Source organism: Larimichthys crocea, chromosome VI (genome assembly GCF_000972845.2).
Source record: "Larimichthys crocea isolate SSNF chromosome VI, L_crocea_2.0, whole genome shotgun sequence".
NCBI classification, from domain to species: domain Eukaryota; kingdom Metazoa; phylum Chordata; class Actinopteri; family Sciaenidae; genus Larimichthys; species Larimichthys crocea.
Window position 1 is genome coordinate 10,771,954 of NC_040016.1, and position 24,325 is coordinate 10,796,278.

Genomic DNA, 24,325 nt, shown 5'->3' on the forward strand with positions numbered 1-24,325 from the left:
AAACAACCAGATAAATTAACACTTAAGGCTAAAATCAACCCAAATATTTATTATGTTTTTATTTTAGAAATTTAGAAATTTTAAGAAAATTAACCACCATTTATACATTATCCTAAAAAAAAATATGTAAACATATTTTACTCTTTAGATATATGAAAAGCACAACAGGACAATCAGTTAAATCTTATTTTAACTTGTTTATGAATATAATCTTATTTTGTAGATTATTAAAGCTAAAGATCATATTCTATTAATTTGGGTTGAGTTTGCCTTTCTAAGTTATGTACACACAGATGGATAAATACACTGACACACAGAGTGAATATAACAGACAGCTGAACATACAAACATCTACAGACAAATGTCATTTGATTACATGCTTGATTTCCATCTTTGACGCATTCTCCACTGCATTCTTCGAACCATTGAAGAATAACGAACATGCTTAGAATGCTTAAAATATCATCACGAAGTGTCACATTGAACGAAAAGCTTGCGTTTGATACAAATAAAATAACATGTACAAAAACCAGGTGGTGAAATGAGGGAACAGGCTGAAGATGAGGATGATGCCACTGAAACATGATAATGATGATAAGGATGTTGATGATGATGACAATGATTATCATGACGAATGATGATGATGACAAGGATGATGACAAGGATGATGACACGGATGATGACAAGAATGATGGCAAGAATGATAAGGGTGAAGATGGTAGTGGTAAAGATATTGTGATGATGAAGAAAGTCGCATTTGTAGGATTTCCTTCAATAAACGTGTGTGACGAACACATACGTAGTAAGTATTATTACATTAGTTACCATTAAATGATAACTACTACTACTGATGATAAGTTTATGAGTGTTGAGCATGATCAATAAGATGAAACTTGTGATTTTGAAGAAGGATCTTGGATAAGAACAATAAAAAACTAAATCATGTTAACGACAAAAACTCGAGAAGTTACAAGAAGAATTAAAAAACAAGAGAGATAAAGATAGGATAATGCCGACAAAACTGGCATGGAATGGATGAGTAAAATGATGATGACAATGGCAATGGTGATGACGATGATGATGAGAAATGGTTACAATTACTTCAATGAAGCAAAAAAAAATAAAAAATCATAATGGTGAATCAAGAGTAACAGGTGAAGGCGAAGAAGTTGCAGGTAGCTCACTTCATGGTGTCTTGACTTCTGTGCATCTTCAGTTATCTTCATGTCTTTTGGAGAAGTGATAGTCTCTGACAATGCCTTCTTTGGCAAGGCCTTGACATCTTCTTTTAGAGATTTAGATGTGACTTTTGTCTTCTCCTGGCTCTGCGGCTGTTTGCGGGCCTGGTTGTTACCTGTGGGTTTAGACTGAGCAGGTGCTGTTTTTGATTGGTTGGGAGAGGCCTTGGCATGGTTGGGTGCAACTTTACCAGGGGTGGATGACGCCTTGGCACCAGAAGGATGAGAAGGGCCCTTAGTCTGAGCAGAAGACTGAGCAGATCCCTTTGCCTGAGTCGGCCCTTTGGCCTGGCTCGGGCCCTTCATTTGATTGGCAGACTGAACAGGGCCCTTACTTTGAGCATGTGATTGACTAGGACCTTTAGTTTGTGGTGCCTTACTCTGAGCTGAAGGTTGTGTTGGACCCTTAGTTTGGGAAGGAGGTTGAGTTGAACCCTTAGGTTGGGTAGACCCCTTGGTTTGAGGGGTAGTTTGGCTGGGCCCCTTGGTATGGGGTGTAGGCCCAGCCTGTTTCACAGAAGAGGGCAGGACAGGGCCACTTACTTGGGGACCCGTTGGTTTCTGTTGTTGAGGACCTGTGGGCCTAGGCCCTGAAAGTTGATTGGGCCCTTTCTGCTGAGGTGGTTGTTGATTGGCTGTAGCAGGTGGCCGGGGGGATCCCACGGGCTGTGGAACAGGAGCTGGAATATCTCCCAAGCTTCCTGACAGAGCCCTCTGCGTCTGGCAGTTCAAGCATAGCCATTCTTTATTCTGAAAATCAAGCACAAAGAGAACAGCAATCAGCAATGTTGAAATGAAACAAACAAAAGCACATTTTATTGCAACTCTATTATTCATGTACATTATTCAGCAACAAAAAATACTAAAGTGCAGAATGCCACGAGTACCAGCAATAAGAAAACAAGCAGGAAAATTGTCAGAAATGTCTAAATACACAAAGTATGCTCACCATTGGTGTTTAATGTGATATTGACACTGTGTCAACACATTTCATTATTACTGATGATGACTGATGGGTAGAGAAGTATAAATGTGGCTAAATTCAATCAGAAAGTTGTTATCAGTGGTCATGCAGTGCCAAGAACTAAGTATAGGCTGAGCAACTAAATATTTGAAAGCCTGTCCAAACAAGGCCTTTCATCTCTTCTTGAAGACTTAATCATTTGACAACATTAAGCACTCTCAAACAGGGTACACAGAAGGCAGAGTGCTATGTGAATACAAATTAACACATCTGTTATTAGATTAGGAGGGGTGCAACTGTCATTAAACCTTTTATGGAGCCTTTATGGAGCAAACCTTCTATCTGCAAGAAGAGGACTTGTCCTTCACAGTCATCCTCACCAAACCCTATGTTTGGAGGTAGTTATAGATTCTGACACTGCTAAAAATCAAGAACGAAACCCATCGAAGACAGGATATTAACATAAACAGATTCAATTTCAGGTCAATGCAGCAGATCGATGAAACTGCTCAATGGAAAGAAATGGTTATATTACAGGTTATGAAAGCTGAAGGGAGAGGTGGCAGCACCATGTTTGTAACACAGCCCTCCATTACTATGATAATCATCTGTGCCTGAGGCCTGAAGAGGAAGACGTACGGACACGAAAAACAAAACAAATAACCTCATAAACATCTCTATTGCTGATTACCATCTGCCCAGTAAATAATTTCCTTTATTGGCGTCATACTTCAAAAGCGCAAATAACAACAAATAATAAAAAAAAATATATATATATATATATATAAATAAAAACAATACAGGTGTTCAATGACTGTATCAGAGGACACCTTTATTGCAGTCCAAACAAGTCAAGATGCCAGAGAAGGTTACAAAAACATGATTTTTTTTACAAATGCCTTTACATTTTCCTCATATTGTAACTCTCAAATACAATCAGTACTTGTGTAAGTTACTGGGATTATGTCACCTCTGTCACATGTCTGACATGTCTGGGTGGCCAAATTATATAAATAACTGAGAAAGACCTACATTCTGAGTAAGACAAAAAGAAATAGACAGAGAGTGACAATCATTTAGCCAGCAAGGAACATCCTAACAGTGCGATAGGGATCTTAATCTAGAGATCCCAGAGACCAGTGCTTGACAGACAAGTCTCCTGGGCGTATGACACAGTCTGTCTTCTTTTTTACTACCCGTGTGAAGAAATTGATCATGCTCTGTGTGAGTGAGAGATTGATTTGTTCTTTTCAGGGCTCCTTGTATGTCCCCTGGATTTCTGTAGAAAAAAAAAGTGTTTCTCTCATTGGTCACGATGAAGGATGGATACAGGCTTTTAAAAGACTCTTCTGCTGTTTGTCCAGTAAAACTGATTTGTGAATACAAAAGAATCCACAAACAATGGCTAACCACATGCTGATGTGGGTGGTAGGAGACAAAGGTACAGCCAAAATGTAACAGAAGAGGCTGAAAAAAGGATGAGGAGGAGGATGGAAAAAGCAGGAAGGAAAAAGTGGTGGTGAAATAATGATGTTGAGTGTGAGTGGAAGAGGGAAGGTGGTGGTGAAGATGACAGCCACAAAAGATGTAATATTTACCATGTGATGCAATTACTATACATTGAAAGTAAACTGCTGTTTATATAAGTCACTGCAGACAGTTTGTTCACCTTCTTGACAAACAAAATGAAAAGATTCACAAATAAATATTTTTCTGTTCACAATCTTCGGAGGTTCACTTGAGGCAATTTCCCCTGACAATGTTCTCGATTAATTATTTGGTCTGTAAATGTCAGCAAATAGTGACAAAAGTCTATGTTTCCACAGGCCAAGGTGCAAAGACCACCTATCTATCTGTTTATAATTGGGCTGCAAGAAAGACAGTTCATTATCTATATCTAGATGATCTTATTGCACTATTATTTGTAATAATTAAAATGCAAGTACATTGTATCAACGCTGTAGGATCAAATTAATGCATATCGTTTACTTTAAGTATAGCAATTTCACATGATATCGTACTCAGCACTCTCCAAAGACAAAACTTTAACCTCGTAAAGCAAGCGCAGTGTAATCACACTGTATGATCAAATGAATACTGTTTAATTACAGGCCCTTAAAAGTCACATAAAGCTTAAGTGTAACTTGATGTTGAAACAAAAAAAACCTTTAATTGCATTTCTATTCACTACACAGACTTATTTACCAAGATATTATAAAGTCACAGACACCCTCCCTCTCTCCACTTGCAGCTGTGTGAACAGCTGAAAAAAAAAAAATATGAAAATAAATTACGGTTCCTAGCTTGGGCTGCCAATGGAAGATGTAACAAACAACAGACATCTGTTAAACAACACAGATGTCACTGTTTGGAAGGAGGAAGTTACTTCAGAAAAACAAACTATATATATATTGTTGGACTAGGCCGAGACCAAAGAGAATATTTGACCAAGTGTAAATACCAAAAAGTCCAAGACAAAAGAAAAAACATCGAGTCCGGGCTTGAGTGCTACAGTATTACCAAGGTGATATCCTGAAATGTCATGTTTTGTCTGTCCTGAACTCAAAAATATCCAGTTTAAAGTCACAGAAGTCTGTAAAAACAAACAGTTATGCACAATTGACAAGAGCAAACCTGTGGAGTTTATCAGAATTTATTTATATCATCAGAATTGTAGCTAATCAATTAATCATTCATTGTTGCAGGTCTGATTCAAATCTATATTTATCAGTTTTTAAAGACATAGAGCTTGTTACATTACTATTGTGGCGTTTTCTAGTTGTTATTATTCTCATGTTAACAAACGAATGACATATTACATCTTCAGCAGACACAGAGATTATCAATTATCATTATCAATCCATCCCAACATTACTGTGTTTTAAGCCACCTGACAAAATGTACACCCCATATTAAGTGAACTTTTAGCACTGGTCTAGTCTATAAAACATCAAAATACTGAAATAATAAAAAAAAAAAGATTAAGGTTAAGTGGAGGCTATCCGTCTCCTTACTTCCAAGTGCTTTCTCCTCCCTCCCCTCCCTTTCCCTCTGTGTTTGTGAGTCTTTGGGCGTGGCCGCTGGTTCTCTCACCTGCCTGCTTGCGACACTTTCACCTAATCAGTCAACCCATGCTGCATAAAACCTTCCAGATCGTCCAGGTTTCCTAGTGATGACAGTGCTACGGTCTGCTACTCTGTGATGTTTGACTTTTAGATTTTCCTCTGTGCCTCGGGAAACCCCCTGTCTGCCATCCTCATGTGACATCCAGCTTTGTTTGTCTCACATCTCCACACTGGGATTCCTGTCACCACCAGCCCTGCACCACCCTGGATACTCCACCAATGCCTCCTTTCACCTGCAGTGGCACATTTGCTGAATGAACTTTTAATATTTATCGACTGCTGCTGCACAGTGGGTATTCTGTTTTTCTGTTAACAATGACCCAATCACAGCCCTTATGCAACACGAGTGTTCAATTATGTAACTGCCTCGTTTAGACATGATTCCATTTGAATCACGACTACTGTGCAAATATGCAGCTCAGTCACGATAATGTTGGAATAGTGTGGGCAGCTACAACATTTTTCAGCATAAAAGGAGATAAAATAAGAGCGTGACAAACACTTGGCCAGTTTAAAAACCTTTCAAGGACAGTAAAAATCACGCTGACTGTGAGAACTGCAGGCTACTACTTAAAAAATTCACCCACAAAGTCTCATCACTAAATACAAGATCTGCCTCATGTAATATATCACAGTATAAACAGACAGATAATGGTGGCTACATTTGAAATCTATGTGTAACATGCTATTTTTACTGATGCTATTTTTCCGTTCAAGATGAAACTTGTCTTAGCGTGGCCAAATCCTGCAGGAATCTATTGTCTCAACTGAGACCACGAAGCGTGGATGGAGCCATTGGCATGCCAAACAGACAGACTTGCTTTGTTTTCATCTCTCTCAAGTGCTCTACTGAGAAGCTATATATAAACAGGTGCAGTACTCTCAGAACTAGCCATCTGTGCTGATGCTTTCACATGTAAAAAAAAATAAAAATGTTTCTGAAATGTCAGCGTCTGTGTGTTTGCGAGCAGCTCGCGCACACTGAAACCGACAGTATAAACTACCGAAGCTATGCTACCATATAGACAGACATGCTGTGTGTTCACATGCATGCATGATCACATGATCATCATATCTAAAGATACTCCCCAACCTCTGACGTCTGTACTCACTCTTCCAACTTCCTCAAAACCACATCGAATTTAGCTTTTACTATTTTTTGGATAGGTTCATGGCAGCAGAATTTCATTAGATACCTAAATGAGATACTAATTATAGTATTACAGTGTACTAATACATTTATATTCCACAGAGATGGTTTCTCCCTGCCATTTTGGCACTGCTAAACTCCCCTCTTTGCTCCTGAATCAGCATAACATCACTGCGTGGGTGAAGGGAAGAGAGGAGTAAGGCCAAACCGGAGCTGGGAGTAGCAAATTATTCATGTAGAGTGCTTTAGCTTGTATAGCAGTGAGCAATGTGGGCCGTGCTTCCCACCTCTACCCACACTGTGTGGAGAAAATCAGGTCCGTATAAAAGACTTGAGCCTCTGAGACAGGCCTTTAATGCACCTTGAAAACAGAGCAATGAATTCACTCTGGCAATCCCTTTCTACTTTTTTAACTGTACGTCCAAGAACAGCGCTTCAGCAGCTCAATAAATGGAAATTACATTTCAACTAAACGTACAAAAGAGACAGATAATGAAATGTTTTCTTCAAACAGAAAATACTTTGTTTTGAAAAAAACTGTTTTTCTTATATTAATAACTGACTTTACTGGCTCTGAACTGTAGTTCTGTTGTGTTTTATCGTTCACTCAATATCTCAATTTTAGTGTTTTGGAAGGATTTGTTTTGTGTGTGTGTGTGTGTGTGTGTGTGTGTGTGTCTGACGGCAGCAGTTTGTTAGTGAGATCATCTCGTTAGTGAACTGGTAACCTCATTAAATGGCAGGAGGTTAACTTGTCCCCTCAGTGGAGGGTGTACTTATCCTTTACCCTGAACTGTAGCTCAGATGCGGCTGACAAGTCTACACGCTGACAGTAATCTATCAGTTACATTTAAAGCATTTGGTGTCTGCTCTTATAAGCTGCAACATGTAATGAGTCAACAGAAAAGGAAGTCTTTTTACATGAAGTCTGACGTCTTTTTAACACTGGGACTAAACCCTTCTGACAGTCTACAGCATCGATGTGTTAACTGCATCTCTAGCTAAAATTTCAATATTGCACATTTAGCATTTCAGATTGAAACCTTTTGAGACCTGGTACAAGAGAACCACAAAGAGAGCAAGCTAAACTTTACTGAACTCAATGATCTCTACCATAAAGCCAAAGCCACGTCTGATGTTCTTGTCCTTAAATGACCCAGCTACTGTTTATAAATTCTGTGTCTGTGAATATTAATAATCCTGCTCAGCTGAGTGCTCAGCGTGCTGCAATCTGACAAACAGGCAAATTAAGAAAACATCTTTACCAATTCAACACCACATGTGCAGCTTGAAAAGTTTAAAAAAGAAAAAACTTTGCATATAAATGAGGTAACAATTTAAATGTTTCCATTTATATATTTTGACTGTATGACCGGGATGTGTTCATTGGTTTTTAGTGTCCCCTGGAAACTTAGTTTTGTCAGTGGTACAGTGTCAGTGTTTATTTTATGTTTGTTCTATTTAGTTTTCTCTTTATTATATTTATTATTATATATTGTTTATGCTGAATATGTGTTTATTGGATCCGTTATTGTAGCAATAGAATATCAGAGTCTATAAATATATATATTCTCAGCTTATATGTGTTATATGTCTTGCATTGTGGAGCTCCTCCAGCAGTTATTTTTCGCAGTTGCACATCTCCGAGCTGAGTGAGTGAACCTAAACCTGCTATGAGAAACAAAGGTGGATAGTGTTAACACCGGCATAGTGGTGCTTCATCCAATCAGCTCCCAGCCAGAAAAGCTGCCCTTTCACTGTCAAAATAATGAGAGATTGAACACTGCAGGATACCACAAGGAAAAGGTTAGAGAGATTGATCCCATTCTCATAGATTTTTTCCACTCTCAGAGGGGCTTGCTGAAACGTTACAGCCCTGATCACGTGTGCACGTGCATGTGTCCGAGCAACCCAAGAGTCTACATGCAAGTATTTGCATGACTGCGTGTGTGTCTGTCTAGTCTATGCAAATGCGGTTGGGTATAAATTCACCAAGAATATGTTATGTAGCAAGGAAAGCATATTAATTATCCAGACTGCAAACTACTAATGACGAGCAAGGCTAGAAGCAGGTATGTGAATGACAAATTAAAAGCCCTCAGATGGAGCTTAATTTGATTAAGGAATGTACCATCCTGAATTAAAATCCATCCATGTTTACTGTCTCTCTCAATTTGCAGCGATCCAATTAAGGCAAAAATTGCTAAAATGTAATGAAGCAAGAAGACCAAGCTGACGCAAGTAGCAGATGGACTTCAGGCTATAAAAGGTGATCTTCAAGTTGTAAAAAAACAACAACAACGGTGATGTGCAAAAAAAGCAATTCTCTTCAGGCAAACTTGCACACAGGAAGCGAAAAAATTTAATTGCAAACCCCTGCAGAATGGTCTCCCAGAGTGTGGCTCAAAACAGGAATTGCCATGATTGTTTATTCATTCAATACTGCTACACAACTATCAAACATACAGTATGCAATTTTCTGCCGCTAGGACGCTTCTTACATGCAAACAATGACAAAAGACGTACTTTGATGATGCTATAACGCACTGGGGGATCATGGGAGATGTTGTCTGTTAAACAACCACCATTGCTATTGAAAATCTATCCGACAGGCAGTCTCTATGAATCAGGCAGAAATTGTTCATGATATTGATATTGTATTAACCCTACACATTTAATCATATTCGCTGACTTCCTTTCCTTACTCTCTGACGTATCCCATGCCTGTAGTTATAGCATCTAAAAGCAAGTAAGGAAACGCCGAGATATGCACTACTGACATGAATAAAATCACACAGGTCTCTGGGTTTTAACATTGTTGGAAACATTTTGGATGTAAGTACTCAACAAAATATATAACATAGTGTTTTTAGACATTTTTACATATTATATCTTTAAAGCTATACTAACTGTTTTATATGTTTTATAACTGTTTGCTTACGGCACATTTACAGCGGTTGGTTCGTTACATTCACCCAACGTATGCAAGTCCCTCTCCACAAACTACTGAGGGAAATATCTGGCTCTTTAGCAGCAAATGGTTTCAGTATGTTCACCAGCTAGTCGCTCACTTTGTCTGCACACTGTCACATACTGTAGAGTCATTTATTTGTTCAAACTACCTCTCATTAGATCCAGTGTGAAAAACAACAACATGCTAATTTGAGACATTATGTAGATGTCTTGTTTCAGATAATTAAATGTTTGTTCTTGTGTAGCTCATTTGTCTTCATTTCTTTCTTTTGAATGATTTAGTTTTGTATGTGAACTCCTAATGGACCAGTGGCTCCAGCTCTCGAGCTGAAATGCAACTATGGAGCTACGAGTGAGTTTTTCTTCAGGGAGAGATCACTACTACAGTATGAATGCCCCCAGTGGGCTCCTGCCTTAAAGAAACTATGCTGTACATCTCCTCTTTTACACTACAGTGCTAAAATAAAAGGTGATACTGCTTAACAGCTCAACTCACAGACCTTTCTATCTTTTTTAGTTGAAAACATGAAATATAGGTAATGTAATGTTTACAAGACATGTGCACAGATAACAGACCCAGAGAGGTAGAACTGCTGGTGAGGCAAGAATATTATGAAACATTTTAATATTTCCTACCGATGGAGGGAGCCAGAGAGTGCATAATTTCATAGAGCGATATGGAGCCCTGTGGGAGCATACACACCCACACAACAACATGAACAAACACTCACAGATTCAAGCATCCTGCTAAATATTTCACTTGTCCTCGACTGCATATTTAACACAAGCCTTTTTTAATATCTAAGTTCTTGGTGAGAGTCACATCCACCTGTCCCTTTTTACTTCTGACACACACACACAGGTATATTTTAACACAGATGCAAGAAGACATACTGTGTGTAACCTACACACCGTCAGTACTCTGCTCTCACTGTCTGTCAACTCACAGCAAGAGTCTGTCCCCCGCATGGTTTCTCTGCCAGGACCCAGAACACAAGCTGTGAGCAAGAAATGTCAGCTGTCATTAAGTGTCGTCATATACCTCTAATATTTGAGGTGCTTATTATGACAAAGGAAAGGGAGATGACTTCATACTAAGTGGTAGTTTTGCTCTAAATAGAAATCGCAAAGTGCAAAAGAAAACTGCGGTAATGTTAAAAGGCAGCTACAAACTTTCTGCAAAGAAACGTGACAGCAGCGCACGGCGATATTAAACATTTGCGCCGACACTGTCACGCATCATGTGTAATCCTCTCCCACAAACTTTTACTTCTGTCACACTTCTGTCTACCCTCCATCTTACACGAGTTATCCCAGAATAATTCAAACAATAGCTTTCACATCTCCCCCATCAAAACCCAAACGTGAATTCTTTTTGACAACGCGCAACAAAAGCGATGGCCGCGTCAACCCTCACATAAGAACAAAGAGCCGTAAGTTTCTGTCTCGCAGAGATTAATGAGGCGTACAACAGAGGAGATCATAATTAATTTGTAACAAGTGAAGGTCAGGGGAGCAGAGGGTCACTGTGAATTATTAACTACCACGTGCACAGGGGTGCGCTGCCAAGCAGGTGTGAACGGGGTGAGTTTAAGGTGAGTGGGGAAATATGTCATGCACAGTTGGCTGCCAAGACACACAGACACGGATACATTTAATACCAGTAAAGTAGCATAAGAACATCGAAACACGCTGCATGTGAAGTATGGACATGAGGGATTTTAAGCAAAAATGTCAAGCATTCAATGAAAAATAAAATTCACTACAAATAACCATACTCACTGTATTCAATCCTGTTTGGATGCAGTAATATCCATGATAAAGATCAGAGATCAGCAGAGCAGGTTACTCTATCAAAGTCCTATTAGATCCCTTTAAACCACCGTATCAATTTCTATTATGCACAGTCTGAATGAACAGTGGTTTAGGACTACCAAGTGCGCAGTGTGAACCGTGACCAAGCACATGTTACAGAAGAGTGCCAGGCTGTGCCATGCCACACCACGGCTGTGACAGGTCAGTAAGAGTCAGCAGGTATATAGGTTAATCCCCTGGGACTCCTTCAATGGGGACACGTGGTGAGGCCTGTGGATTAGAGAGGAAATGAAGGATCATCCACTGCGCAAGCAGGACTCGACCATAGTCACTCAAATAGAGTTCCATCCAGTACATTCGAAATGAATATACAAATAAAGTGGATAGATCGTCACAATGAGTTCTGCAGGCCCAAATAAACACCTCACACTACGTAGCTCTGAATAAATACTACGGCTTCCTCTGCCTCAGGGTCACAGAGCAGGGGTGTGTTCAATAGGACAACTTGCAGGAAGGAAGTCAAGCCTAGTTACGGAAAGTATTTTTATTACAGTAATTTCAGCTCAGTCTGAACAAGGTCAGACTTAAAGCATGAAGACTCTCGTGTGGGAGGCTTTGCAAGCATCTCCCAAGTGAGAAATACAAGCTGAATATACTAAAAAAAACTTTATTTTAATGCTTTTGACAAAACACAGCAAACGCCACAGCGCAACACATCTGTCACTGCTTGTGTCCAGCTCAACTCTACCCTTCCTCAATTTTACATAATAAACACAACTGAGGAAGATGAAATTCCTTATTCTCTATATTTTATCAGTACTAAGAGTTCATAGCCAGACTAGGAGCTATGTAACACTGTACTAGTACAAAGCAATGAGCAATAAGGATGTATGTAAGTAGTATGTACAGCTGAGGCTGATTGCAATGTCATTAGCTTTGTAGGTATTAAGTCATAAACCAAATTCAATCGATAGATCAATTGACTGACTGAATGAAAAAAAAAAGATTTAAGTGATTAATATAAGAACTTGCAGATCTTTGTCCAACGAGTTCTTAAAAGCTAACCCTCTTATACTTCATTAGTACGTGACTAATGTGCACAAACAAACACATCGCTAAAGTGTTTACAGTAGAAGGTTAATGGCTTTCTAGAACAGTAGCGGTCTACATATGAAATAACTGTTTTGTGTGTCTCGCTGCAGGACAACAGTGTGTCATCTGCCATTAAGTGTGTGTGTCTCTCTGCTGTCCCTCCAGGGGCTGGGTAAGACAGGGTCAGGTCATGTTTTCTGCTCTTTATTTACTTATTCTGTCTGTTTCTATCCGTTTCAACAGAAACAACAGGTGTCCCCTTTCTGTTTTGCCCCAGCACTTAGGGGCCGATCACTTTGGCGAGACTGTCCTGCCTCAGTAGGGGGTCGCTCGATACATAAATAAGACACTGTGAGAAGACATTCAAGTGATCCCACAAGATCGTTTTGGCTGAAAGTGTGCTTCTAACCATACATCTTCTTTTTGAAGTGAATCTGGCTCAGACACAGACCGGGGAATTATATTTATAGCCTTTCTGCAGGTTTACATTTAGAGGAAGCTATAAGACATCCTTAAAAGGACAGATTCTCATCTGTCTTGGTATTCGGAAATAGAAATTAAACACACAATACAAAACTATAAATGCGGGAGTTTTTTGAAATCCACAACAACATTAAACATTACCTAATCACCATCATATATGAAGCCCGTAAGTATTAAACAAGGTATATAATAAGCCTAATCCATCGCCTCCACCATGTCTAAATATAACTGAATCTTTAAGGCAGATTCTGAGGATCCACCTCCTCCATCCCTCAAAGAAGTGAAATCTTTCCTAGAGGACAAGAACAATCCAATATCGCACTTCACACACTTCAGGACTTGTAAGACAGCATTCAAGGGACACCTTAAACTGTACTGGTATTTCCTTATAGCTCTCCTTTTTTTTTTTCTTTTGGTAAGCCTATTAAGCCCAGCACTGCTAATTTGGCCTGATTATTCAAGATGAATTGCAGGTGTTTATCCCTCTGCAATCTTGTTTAAAAAGCACCCAGAGCGGCAGCACGCAGCTCAGCTTAGTTTAGTGAATGCGCTCCTCTCTGTGGTCAAACTGTCTAATGCAGTCTAGTATAATAAGAAGTCTTTGATGTGTTACTCTTACCTTCCTACACTACCTGCCTCCTTGATTGTGCAGCCACATCTCCTGATTCATTCGCCATTCTCCACCTTTTCAGTCTTTAATCAGCACACAGGCTTAATGTCAGCAAGATAATGAGACAGTATTCCAGTGCGGCTGAATGAGATTAAGTCAGATGTATGCACTGGTCAATAACCGTATAGTTTGTCTGCAGCATCATACAGAGGGTGGGTGAGGCTGTGGTTAATTTGCTCACTCCTGTGGGCTCGCAGGAAGATTTAACAGTCAGATGTGCGCCTTGCAAAAAATCCTCTGAAGCTATAACAGAATAAGAAAGTGGCAAAAACAAAAGTCAGCCCTCTAAACATACATCTGTTATCCAAAGTGTTAATCAAGTCGCAGCCAAACAGATATATTTTACACTGTGGTTGGCAGCCAAGCCAAAACAAGTCATGTGTCTCGTCGCATATGTCTGTCCCCAGGACAAGTTAATCAGGCTGTCTCCTCGGCCCTGTTTTATTATTATGAGTTTCTAATACTCCTGCAAGGCAAATCTACAACAATCAGCCAAGCAAATACAATTCATGTATCTTACATTCATCTTTTAGACAAGTTACTCAAGCCTATAACCTATCACCAGCGTGCAGCGTGTAGTCAAGCTGAAGAAAAATGCACGTCTACTAATGCTACACGAGTCGTTCAGACACGTTGTTTATTACAGGCAAACATTCAATTTAATATTTACATGACAAATGTTGCAAATGTCTTTAAACATATAACCTAATGAGACACTGATGTGTGAAAGGAAAGTAACCAGTATTAAAGAAGATTAATCTTTTCTGAAGCCTTGAAAATGTCAAATGTTAAACATGAATTTGCTTCATTGAGACTTTGTCGGTATGGCTTGAACAGATTTGATTGACAGTGTCCTGTCCTTAGTATCTTAGTATGCACAGTGGCTGCATGTTATCAGGGCAACACAAGAAACAGTAAAAACTTTACAAATGTGACATTATGAAAGAAAGTTTATTTAAGGATAAACCGCCCGCCACTTTGGACTTGTCTCGTACTTGATCTGAAAATCATTCATTGATGCCTCAAGCGAGCAACTTGTCTATAGAGGGGGGAAAATGGCTTACTGCTGATAATACAGGAATACATTAACTCGTACTTGTACGGGGGCTATTTAAGCCATTTAAGATGCTGACATTTTCATGGGAAATAGTTCACTTCACTTCTTTGTACTGTGGATTAACCCATTAGAGTTGTTAATGGAAGGATGGAAAAGGTGGCAGACCATGTGGTGAACTGAGAGGAGAGATAAAGTGCATTAAAGGCATAGTTCAGTGTTTTTTTAAGTGGTTGTACTTATAGAACTACTTATAGAAAGTACTAATAGATATATACTGTAGGTATAGATATATAGATATCTATACGATATATAGTAGATATAGTATATAGTTTATGTGCGAAAATACAGATGTCTCTGCTGATCCTGTCCTTAACAATGCTTTTCTTTATTTCTTTGTTCTGCCTGCTTCTCCAAACTGGGAACACGGTGATCGCTGTCTACTATAGCTAACACACTGACTGTGCACAACAACACCTCAAATTACAAATGCCTTTAAGTAAGGTAGATTGATCAGACACGTCTGCTGCATCTTTTTGTACATTAATCCAGCTTAAAGGATGAATTTGATACAAAAAGCTATATGCGGTGTTTGTGAAGTGAGGCGTTTATAAGAAAGCACGTAATTGACAGTGACCAAGTAAAATCCATTAAGAATGATTTCACTTCCTTCAGTTGTTGTGTCACGCCCCCAGCATTAAACTGCACTAGCAGCCCTGCTGTCTTCACTAATGGAGGCAGTCGGAAGAGCGCCTCTCCGGCTGAGTGTAATGGTCCTCATTTTGCTATTGTTGTTATTGTTGTCAGGTCACTGCACAGAGCAGCATCCCAGACCCTCACTAGCTGATCTGGCCATCTCCATTGTTGCCCGACAGCTGCAGCACTGAGAAGATTAGCAAGGGGTTAAATGTAATATCTGTGCGATCAGAGAGCTTTATCTCTTTCATTTTGTCTCTCAATCTCCTGCTCCCTTTCATTATAGCTCTCCCTCTGTCTGAATGTGTTCCCCTGACATACAACTGCATGTCTCTGTTCCATAATCTCACATTTGTGTTGCAAGCCTTTTAGTATTTGCAGACTCGAAGTACATTCTAGTGCACATTCAACTAACACCCTTCTTCTTTCTTATTGCCGGGCATTGGGAAGTAGTTTCATGCCTGAGGTGCTGCAGAGAAGACAGAGCGGGAGCGCCGACTGTGTTGAGAGAGGATGGCCGAGTAGCTGGTGGTGGGAGGACTGCTCCGCCCTACCTCTGTGGGTCTGACAGCGAGGATAGACACAGCACTGCCAGGAGCCCCTCGGAGCATCACTAAAGCTTGTTAGCATAGCCACCGGGCCTTGAAGATGATGAGTTCTGAAAAGGTGATTAAGCCGATGCTGAGGTCCCTCATAGGCTTCAAAGCACATTCCCTCACAAGGTAGGAGAGGAAGGGCATTTGAAGATAGAACCACAGAAAAAGACTGGAGGAGTAATTCAACTTCAGTTTGGTTACTGCGTTCTTGGATAGTCATTCATCAAGAGCTGATATTGCTGCTGGAGCAGGCAGGGCTTGGAACAGGTTGCGGTTGACCTCAAAGATATGAAAAATGAGCACTTATGGTGCCCAGACGCTGAGCAGAATAAGGCACATACAATGCAATCGCAGTGTCAAATGATCCTAGTCATTGTAGATTTTCCTCTGACCCCTTTTTTACTCCCTGACATTGGAATCAGAAGAAAGAAAAAAAAAATTCAAAGATCTTAAAAGAGCACAAGGCTGTGATGGAAACACTGTTTTGCTCTGGATCCCTCTGCTGGTCTGTGATATACAGGGGTAAACAAAGTGTACGCAACTCCAGCTCAGCCTGAGCCCAGAGACTGCTGCCAAACACAAAGGTCCCAGAGATGAGAGTGAGTGGCATTTAAGCCTCCAAACCAGCGAGCCATCTGTGCTGGGTGCCACATAATCTCAACGGGAAACAGTCGTTGCTGTACTTCACACATCATCTTCCTGTCTTCCTGTCTACTGCAAGGCGGTTACACGCTGACGTTTGTTAGTGAATACACAGTGGCACGAGGATTTCGGGTGAAATTCATGTAATTTAAATCGAACTTTTATCGTCTCGTTATACATACAGGGTTTATAGGTGGAAACCCTTTTTTTTCTTCATAGCATTTTCTTCATCAGTGCTAATTTATGTATCAGACAAAACAGCATTGTCTCAGTTTAATCATCCAATAAGGCTTAGTATTCTCACATGGCACAATTTGTGTGGGTGGATCTTTACAACGATGTGCTGGGGTTAAGCGTCGCACTCAAGGGGATCACTACACTCCCTCAACATGGATTAGAAAGACTCTCTACGAGCCCCCGCCCCAAGCAGACACACAGACACACACAGAGAAACACACCCGTCTCAGTCTGTTTTTGTTTGTGTCTGCGTGACCTCTTATAAATACTCTGTTTTATTATATGGGCAGGGGTTTTAAAATGCTCGCCCTCGTGCTGCTGCTAAATCAACAGAGCGCAGACTGAATCAGGAGGGCTCAGTACCCGTGTTGCAATGTCAACTGCGAGCGATTCAACCAGAAGTAATTGCCAATTCAATCAATGTGTCAACAGCAAGCGGTCCCCCAACTAAGGCATGTGGACAGGAGGAAGAGGGATGCAAAACGGAGGGAGAGGAGCACTGAAACGTGGAAAGAGAAGGAGGGTGCATGTGTAGATCCATCCTGATCTGAGACAAGGAGAGAAAAGAGAGAACGAAACAACAAGTGACACATTAACGAATGTCAACGGGAACATTTTATGTACTGGGCACGTCACCTACATCTGTACAATGTAAGAGAATGCTAAAACATTTGAGAAAGAGCTGAAATAAAATAAGGTACAGGCCAACAATGAATTATTTCACAAGAATATATTCCTGCTTTTGGCATACTGACAGTTTTACAGCGAGGTGAGTACACCCTTTTAATATATTTGAAACGGGAGAACAGTGGGGTACAATGACGTGTGTGGGTGTCCATACTGTGAGTGAGTATGTGGGTGTTTGCAAAGCTGCCAGATAATTTAGCATTAACATTTTAAAATGGTACCATAAATCAAATGTATTATTTATCCAATTCACCATTTATTAACTTGGTTGTTATATAATGGTGTTATTGTTGGTAGTCTTTATTAACCTGTTAGAATGCTATAGTCCACAGTGTATGTACTGTGTTAGTTCCCATGCTTCAGTGGGTGTGATTACATGCATCCTGACATGTGCAGCATGTGTAAGATGCACGTGGGCGTCTGGATTCTTGCACCAGTACTATGTGCGCGCTAGCTTGTATAAGCACGTAGTACGTGCAGCGCGAGCGAACATGGAAGTGTTAAAAGGTGACAAGCAGCTGATTGTGGCCCGGGTGGGTGGGTGAATCTGTGATGGTGTACCATCATCACTCTGGGAGCAGCCAGGCTGAGCGCGGCAGGCTTGGATGCATGGCGCCGGCAGCCATCTGGCTTTGGATGGGACTCCTAAGGGAGACACGGGCTGGTGCCAACCTTCAGAAAACACTTCCAGCATGTTTGAGAATGACATGTTCGGCTATACTGTGTGCTCCTAGTGTGAGCGCGGCAACTGTGTTCCTGCAGAGCTGTGACACATTCACAAATTCTACATGATCTACATATGTTTACTCTGTCCTCGATGTGTCCTCAAGGGCAATTTGTAGTCCTGATTAAAAGAAATTTTAAATTAACAGAATTGCTGTAACTCAAGATACAGATTAAATCTGAGCATAGCTCGGAGTAGCTGTTGGATATGAGCAATTCTTCAGCTGAGTCAACATCATGTTCCACAATTAAACATCGATTTTAAGGGTTCATTTTGTGCGGAAAAAAAGAAGAAGAAAAAAAAGTCAAACGTGCTCATTTCTCATTTCATCACGTTATAGCTGCATAGTTTACTGCATCTTGTATTCTAGGCACATAAAAGTGAGCCGATATATAGTTACTGCAGACAGTGTTACAGACTGTTAAAAGGTCTCTCTTTGCACAGTCTCTGACTGTAATTGCTTTGTCACAGCCGAGCATATTACAGAATGAGACTGCAAGCATGCTTGTGTACGTGTATGTGTGTGTGTGTGTCATCATATACTGTGCTGCATGCTTTACTGCATGGTAAAGGTGACGTAATAAGTAGGTGAGTAGCAGAATGTAAAAAAAAAATGAGTCATCTGTCGGTAAATATGTTGATGCAAACATGGATTGTTTAAACGTTGGCCTCATTTCAGCTCTGTGCTGTTTCTGGCAGACCAAATATTTATGACCGAGGACCAGAGCCAGTATAGGTCACAGCTGAACGTTACTTTGCTGACATCACTAGAACATGATATATTAATGCCCCAGTGTCTTTAGGGTGCTCTATTTATAGAATATGGCAGCAGTAGAATACGATATGCATAACTAAGTGTGTACTGTATAATCATGCTTCTTCCATGTTAAAGCTCCTTATTCCTGCAGTCGCCCGAAAGGGACAAGCCAAACACTGACTCTACATTGTGCCTCCATGTTTTTAGCACATTCTGTGGCCTAGTTAGGAAGTGACGGGGGAAATGAGAGAGTTGCAGTCCACAACTACACCACTAGATGTCACTAAATCTCACACGCTGGACTTTTAAATTGAGGTTTGTTCAGAATTTTAGGGCTTGTTATTTGCCAGTTGGCTGTATTATTATCACAAGTGTACAAACCTTGTTGTGAGCCGCAATGGAATATTTTAGAGCTTCTCGAGCGCACCCTCTAACACACCCTTGACCTTACAGACCGTCAGCGAAAGTGCAGCTGGCGAGGCTAATGCACATGACATCAGCCATGCTACAACTGCTGCTGACTTGGCAGCTACAGGTAAGTGCAAACGAAAGAGAAAAACCTGAAAATAGTCAGAGAATTATCTCATATTTGGATTTACTTTCAAAGAGACTGAGAGCTGAGAGCTATTATTCTAATAGCTCATTGTTGTACGCACAATGATAAGAAATTACAAGGTATTCACGGCACTATAGGCAGCCCTACACATTATTGTAGCAGAGTTTAATGTATAACACAGTATTATACAGTACAGTAGGAGGTCCCTGCTCCATCTCTATCAGCTACAGGGGCCTTGGCCTTGAAAACCCCTGTTTTAGAGGAGGATAGTCTTATTTAGAAGTTAAAAAGGCATGTTTCGGCTGGAGAGGCAAAAAAGTTAAAGTATATATTTGATGTAAGGGACCAAATATATGCTCTGAAAGAGTAAGTAGAGTTTTTTTGTCATTTTAAGAACAGCAGTAACACAATCTGCTCTGGAGCCTCATACAAACAGACGCCTGCATTAAAAGCCAACATGCACCTGCACGTATGCATTTCTCCCCTGACACACATGCATGCACAATGCATACACACAGGCATCAACACACACACACTGACCCACTGTGACACGAGGAATCAAACACAGCTCGCTCACTGCTCCACACTGCATGAACTATTTATAATGTTCTCCCTCAGTGAATTATTGATGAGCTATGTTTTCTGTTTCTCTACACTTTTTTCTACAGTTCTGTGAGAAATTCAGCCCTTTCACTAATGATCCACTCAGAGTCTGCGCCTCATTTCTAACAGGGCACACTTCTATATCATAATAATAGACACACAGTCAGATTAGTGCACCTGCACAACCGTGGAAATGAAATGAAAAGGCATATGGGAAAACTGGCAATGGAAGAATAATGTTATAGTGAGACTGCTGGGAACTGAAACATAACGCATTGTGCCAAACACACCTCCATCTGTATTTACAGTCAAGGAAAAGCTAAGGCATGACTATATCTGTTTCAGTAGGCTGGACTAGCCCATGCTAGCGAAAGGAGGGGAAGAAAGACAGAGTGAATCAGGAATAAGGATTGACATGCAGCATACTGTAAATTAGATTGAGCAGCTAGACACTCCTGTGAAAATATTTTATGTTCTATTTACATCCAAACTCTGGGGAGAGTACAATGACACACGGTTGGTTTTAATCTCCTCGAGAAGAGTAATGGGGGAGGAAACAGTCCCAAAACAAGGACATCTTATTTACTCAGAGCCACACATGACTTTCAGCACTAATTGATGTGAAATATTGTGCAACGTAACAAACAGTTGGCTTCCTCTCACTCATTATCTCTCATTCTCACTCTCTCCCTCCGCCTCCTCCCTCTCAATCTATCACCTCTTTGCTTTCTCTCCTCCTCTGTTCTTACACTCGTTCTCGCATAGACGCTGGCACTCACCGTCTCATCGCAGATTAAAAAGGGGCTGACGATTTTTTATATATATATATATATATGATACAGCTCAGCCTAATTACTTCTGAATGAATTCTGCATTGTGTCACTCACAGGGTGACCGAAAATGTATTCCCTGCTTTTCTCTGATCTCCAAATGCTAAAGATCATTTTTATAAAAGTCTGTTACAGAAAGAAAATTCTGTACAGTGATGCTTTAGGTGTGACATAGTAAAGGCGATGAACATTTAATTTCAGAATTGTATCTTTGTAATTAATTCAGCTTCATTTGTAAAGACATTTGTGTTTTTTCTTTTAGTGCTGCATTTTCCTTTGTTGGTGTATAAAAATCTCATTCAACGTGGTAAAACAAATAATAAATAAAACCTGAAAAAGGGTAAATACTCTTTTATAGCCACTGCAGTTAAACCATTTATTCTTGTTTTTTTAATGGCTTTAATTACTTTAGATAATAATAATCAGCAGCTCATTTGCATTTTCTCCCTATTTGCGTTGTCACTTTCTATTAGTGGAAGCATTTCCTTCAGCTGACGCAGGAGGACTTTGTTTAGTGTAAATTGTTTCGTCTTGCAGCTGGAAAAAAGGCAAGTTTTGGATAGATGGAGACATATAATCCACATTATTAATCATTAAGATTAATATTTTTTAAAAAAAAAGAGTTAAAACTGAGTTGCTGAGTTTAAATTAAAATCTGTAAAAACAACAAAATCGAGGCTTTAAGGAGAAGTCCACTGCTGTTCATTGTGTTTTAACTATTTAACTATTAACAATACCAAGAAACTTTACTAACAAGTAAAGTCTGATGCAGGTTGTTTCTTTGTGCCATAGAGCTCCACTTACACTGTAAGAAACATATGAATGAGCAACACTATTGCACTGGGTGTATTTATACTCACTAGAGTGACAACTCTACAACTTTACTTTACTATACCTAAAACTAAAACTACAGCACAGCTGTTTTAGAAAATAAAATCATATATTCATGTTCGCCTGTTTTTAAATATTAAATTTAGTAACAAGCAATGAACTGAGAGCCACAGACAATGCAGGGAATTCAGAAAATACTGCAAGATGGACTAACGTATTGTTTGTTTTGTTTTTTCCAGGTATTTGTTGATAATAATAAAAATGTAGAACATCTAGCTAGTTTTATATTTTATACTCAGGCAGCCTAGACCTGTGACATGTGGTATTGATGCACTTTGAGGAGTTGTAACCACACCCTCATGAAAACAGGGATGATTGCAATTCTGTCGGCGACACTTTATGAAAACACTGAAAAGAACAGGAACAGAAAAGTTTGAAGAGATTAGGAGTGGATGAGGAGGAAGAATGTGCCAAACAGGCTGTGGAAATCAAGCTGAGTAACCTAGATTCAAAGTACAAAGCCTCACACCATGTCCAAATGGTTCTCACCCACTCTGGTGCTAGCAAACCTGCCAGCTCGCGTGGAATGACAACAAAAACTGTTCACAGGTTTGGAGAGAATGCACCTTATGCTGGATTGAGTCACTAGCAGAGGAGAAACACAACACACCTAATAAACAAGGTCTCTCGTGAAATAGCAGTCTGAAAGTTTTGGGACACTGACTACCAGCATCTTAGCAGCCGAGCATGAAAGGGACGCCTGACAAACAAATTATCTCTGTGTTTCCATAGCGATCTATGAATGGCCTGTGCTAGTGCCTGTGACAACCAGATGCCTGGGAAGACAAGACTCGCCCATAAAAAGCCAGCGCTCTGCAGAAAGCCTGTTATTACTGCTATCATTCAATTGGACTTGATTTGCATAATTAAACTCTGTGATTGCCTGGCTCTGGAAGCCACTGCAAGTCCCTGCTCTTACCAACCGAATGACGGAGGACAAGGGGGCACTTAAGGGAGGAATACACCCTCAGCTGACCTCGAGATGTGACTAATCAATACTAAGATTATCCATTAAATTGAACTTGATAAGGCTCCGTTTCCTGTAGATTGGTCATATATTTCTGTGTGGCTTCAGGGTAAAGTGCACACTGATGAGGTGAGTCACAGCCTGGACCGGACACTCTGCTTAACTACATGAAAGACCCTGACAGAGCAGAAGAGAGAAGGTCCTCTCGGCTGAGAAACACAAAGAGAGAGACAGGGAGGCAGGAGAAAAGAGAAGCTGGCTTACATAAATCATGTGTACAAGCTATAAAACATATAAATGTAAATATTCTTCTGCAGAAAAGTTATTTGATAGTCTGTGTTAAAGAAAAAAGAAATATACTCAAAAAATACTGGGCATGACCGATGAACCACAGAGATGGAGCAAATAGGGGCAATGTTCGCCATTTGACAGCACCTGAAGCCAAATAATTGATTCATGCACACAGGGACGCTCTGTAAAATGCAGCTTTTAACTCCAAAACCAGACACCCCCAAATGGGTAACAACAGAACCCGCTCAGCTGCACTATGACACAGCATTTTTCACAGAAACACGTCAATAAATCATTTCATTTTGCGAATCTAAGGTCTGGAAGTCGTTGCAGACCAAATGACACTTTGTCACATCCAAACACATCAGGCTTACCTCGACTATGTGTGGGGTGGGATTGAATCCGCACATGTTGCACACTTGTTGGTGGCACTGCGTGCAAGTGTTGTAGTTGGGTTGTTCTGCTGTGTTGCCAATGTTGAGGTTTGTCTTGCAGAGAGGACAACAAGCTTTTGATTTAGAGGAGTCCTGGGGAGCGTGCTGTTGTTGCTGCTGAGCAGGGGCTCGAGGCCCTTGTTGTGCAGGCTGAGGTCCTGAGGGTTTACTTGCCCCAGGCCCTGGACCGGGAGGTCCTCCTGATTTGGGGGCCGGCTTTGGGGGTGGTGGTTGGGGTTGGGTAGTCTCAGATATTAGAGTACTGGCTTGGTTAAGAAGAGATGCACCAAAGCCAAACAACTTTCCAAAAGTCTGCTCTGGAGGTGGGGGCTGTCGTGAAGGGGAACTCCCCGCACTGCGAGTCTGGTCTTGACGGGGGTTAGGCGGTTGGTGTGCAGGAGAGCTGCGAGACAGATCAGGCTGGGACGGGGCCTTGGCCATGCCGGGGAGAGGGACTGCCCCTGGAGGGAGCTTTACTTGTTGTTGACCTGGGCCACCTGGACCAGTCTGTTTGATAGGGCCAGGCGCTGCAGGCTGCGTCTGAGGAGGGGTCTGTGTCTGGGGTGCAGGCTGAGTTGAAGGGCTAAGTTCTGGTTTGGCTGCATGAGAAGGAGAGTGTATCTGTTGCTGACTCTTGGAGCGTGGTGTGGTCATGTCCATCCCCAGCGCTCTCTGCATCTGACAGTTCAGACATAGCCACTCTTGAACCTGCAAAAGAAAAAGAGTGACCATGAGCTCCATGTAACTAGTCTACATCGTTCAGAACAGAAATGACGGTGGGAATCAAAAAAGTAGTTTAACATAATCAGAAAAATACATATTCACTTTCATGTCTGCATCTTACATGAGA

At 40.6% G+C, this 24,325-nt stretch overlaps 1 protein-coding gene across 3 annotated transcripts in view; it reads right to left on the bottom strand.

Annotated features, from left to right (window-relative positions):
• Positions 1-24,325, bottom strand: part of bsnb (bassoon (presynaptic cytomatrix protein) b) — a 61,899-nt gene that overhangs the window by 17,093 nt on the left and 20,481 nt on the right. For 2 of the 3 annotated variants that reach the window (XM_027279749.1, XM_027279747.1), the window contains exons 3-4: positions 23,416-24,183; positions 1,185-1,988 (exon numbers count right to left, since the gene is read on the bottom strand). In XM_027279749.1, the coding sequence (XP_027135550.1) occupies positions 1,185-1,988; positions 23,416-24,183 (1,572 nt within the window). The remainder of the gene's footprint in view (positions 1-1,184; positions 1,989-23,415; positions 24,184-24,325) is intronic. The other variant, XM_027279750.1, reaches the window with a different exon arrangement.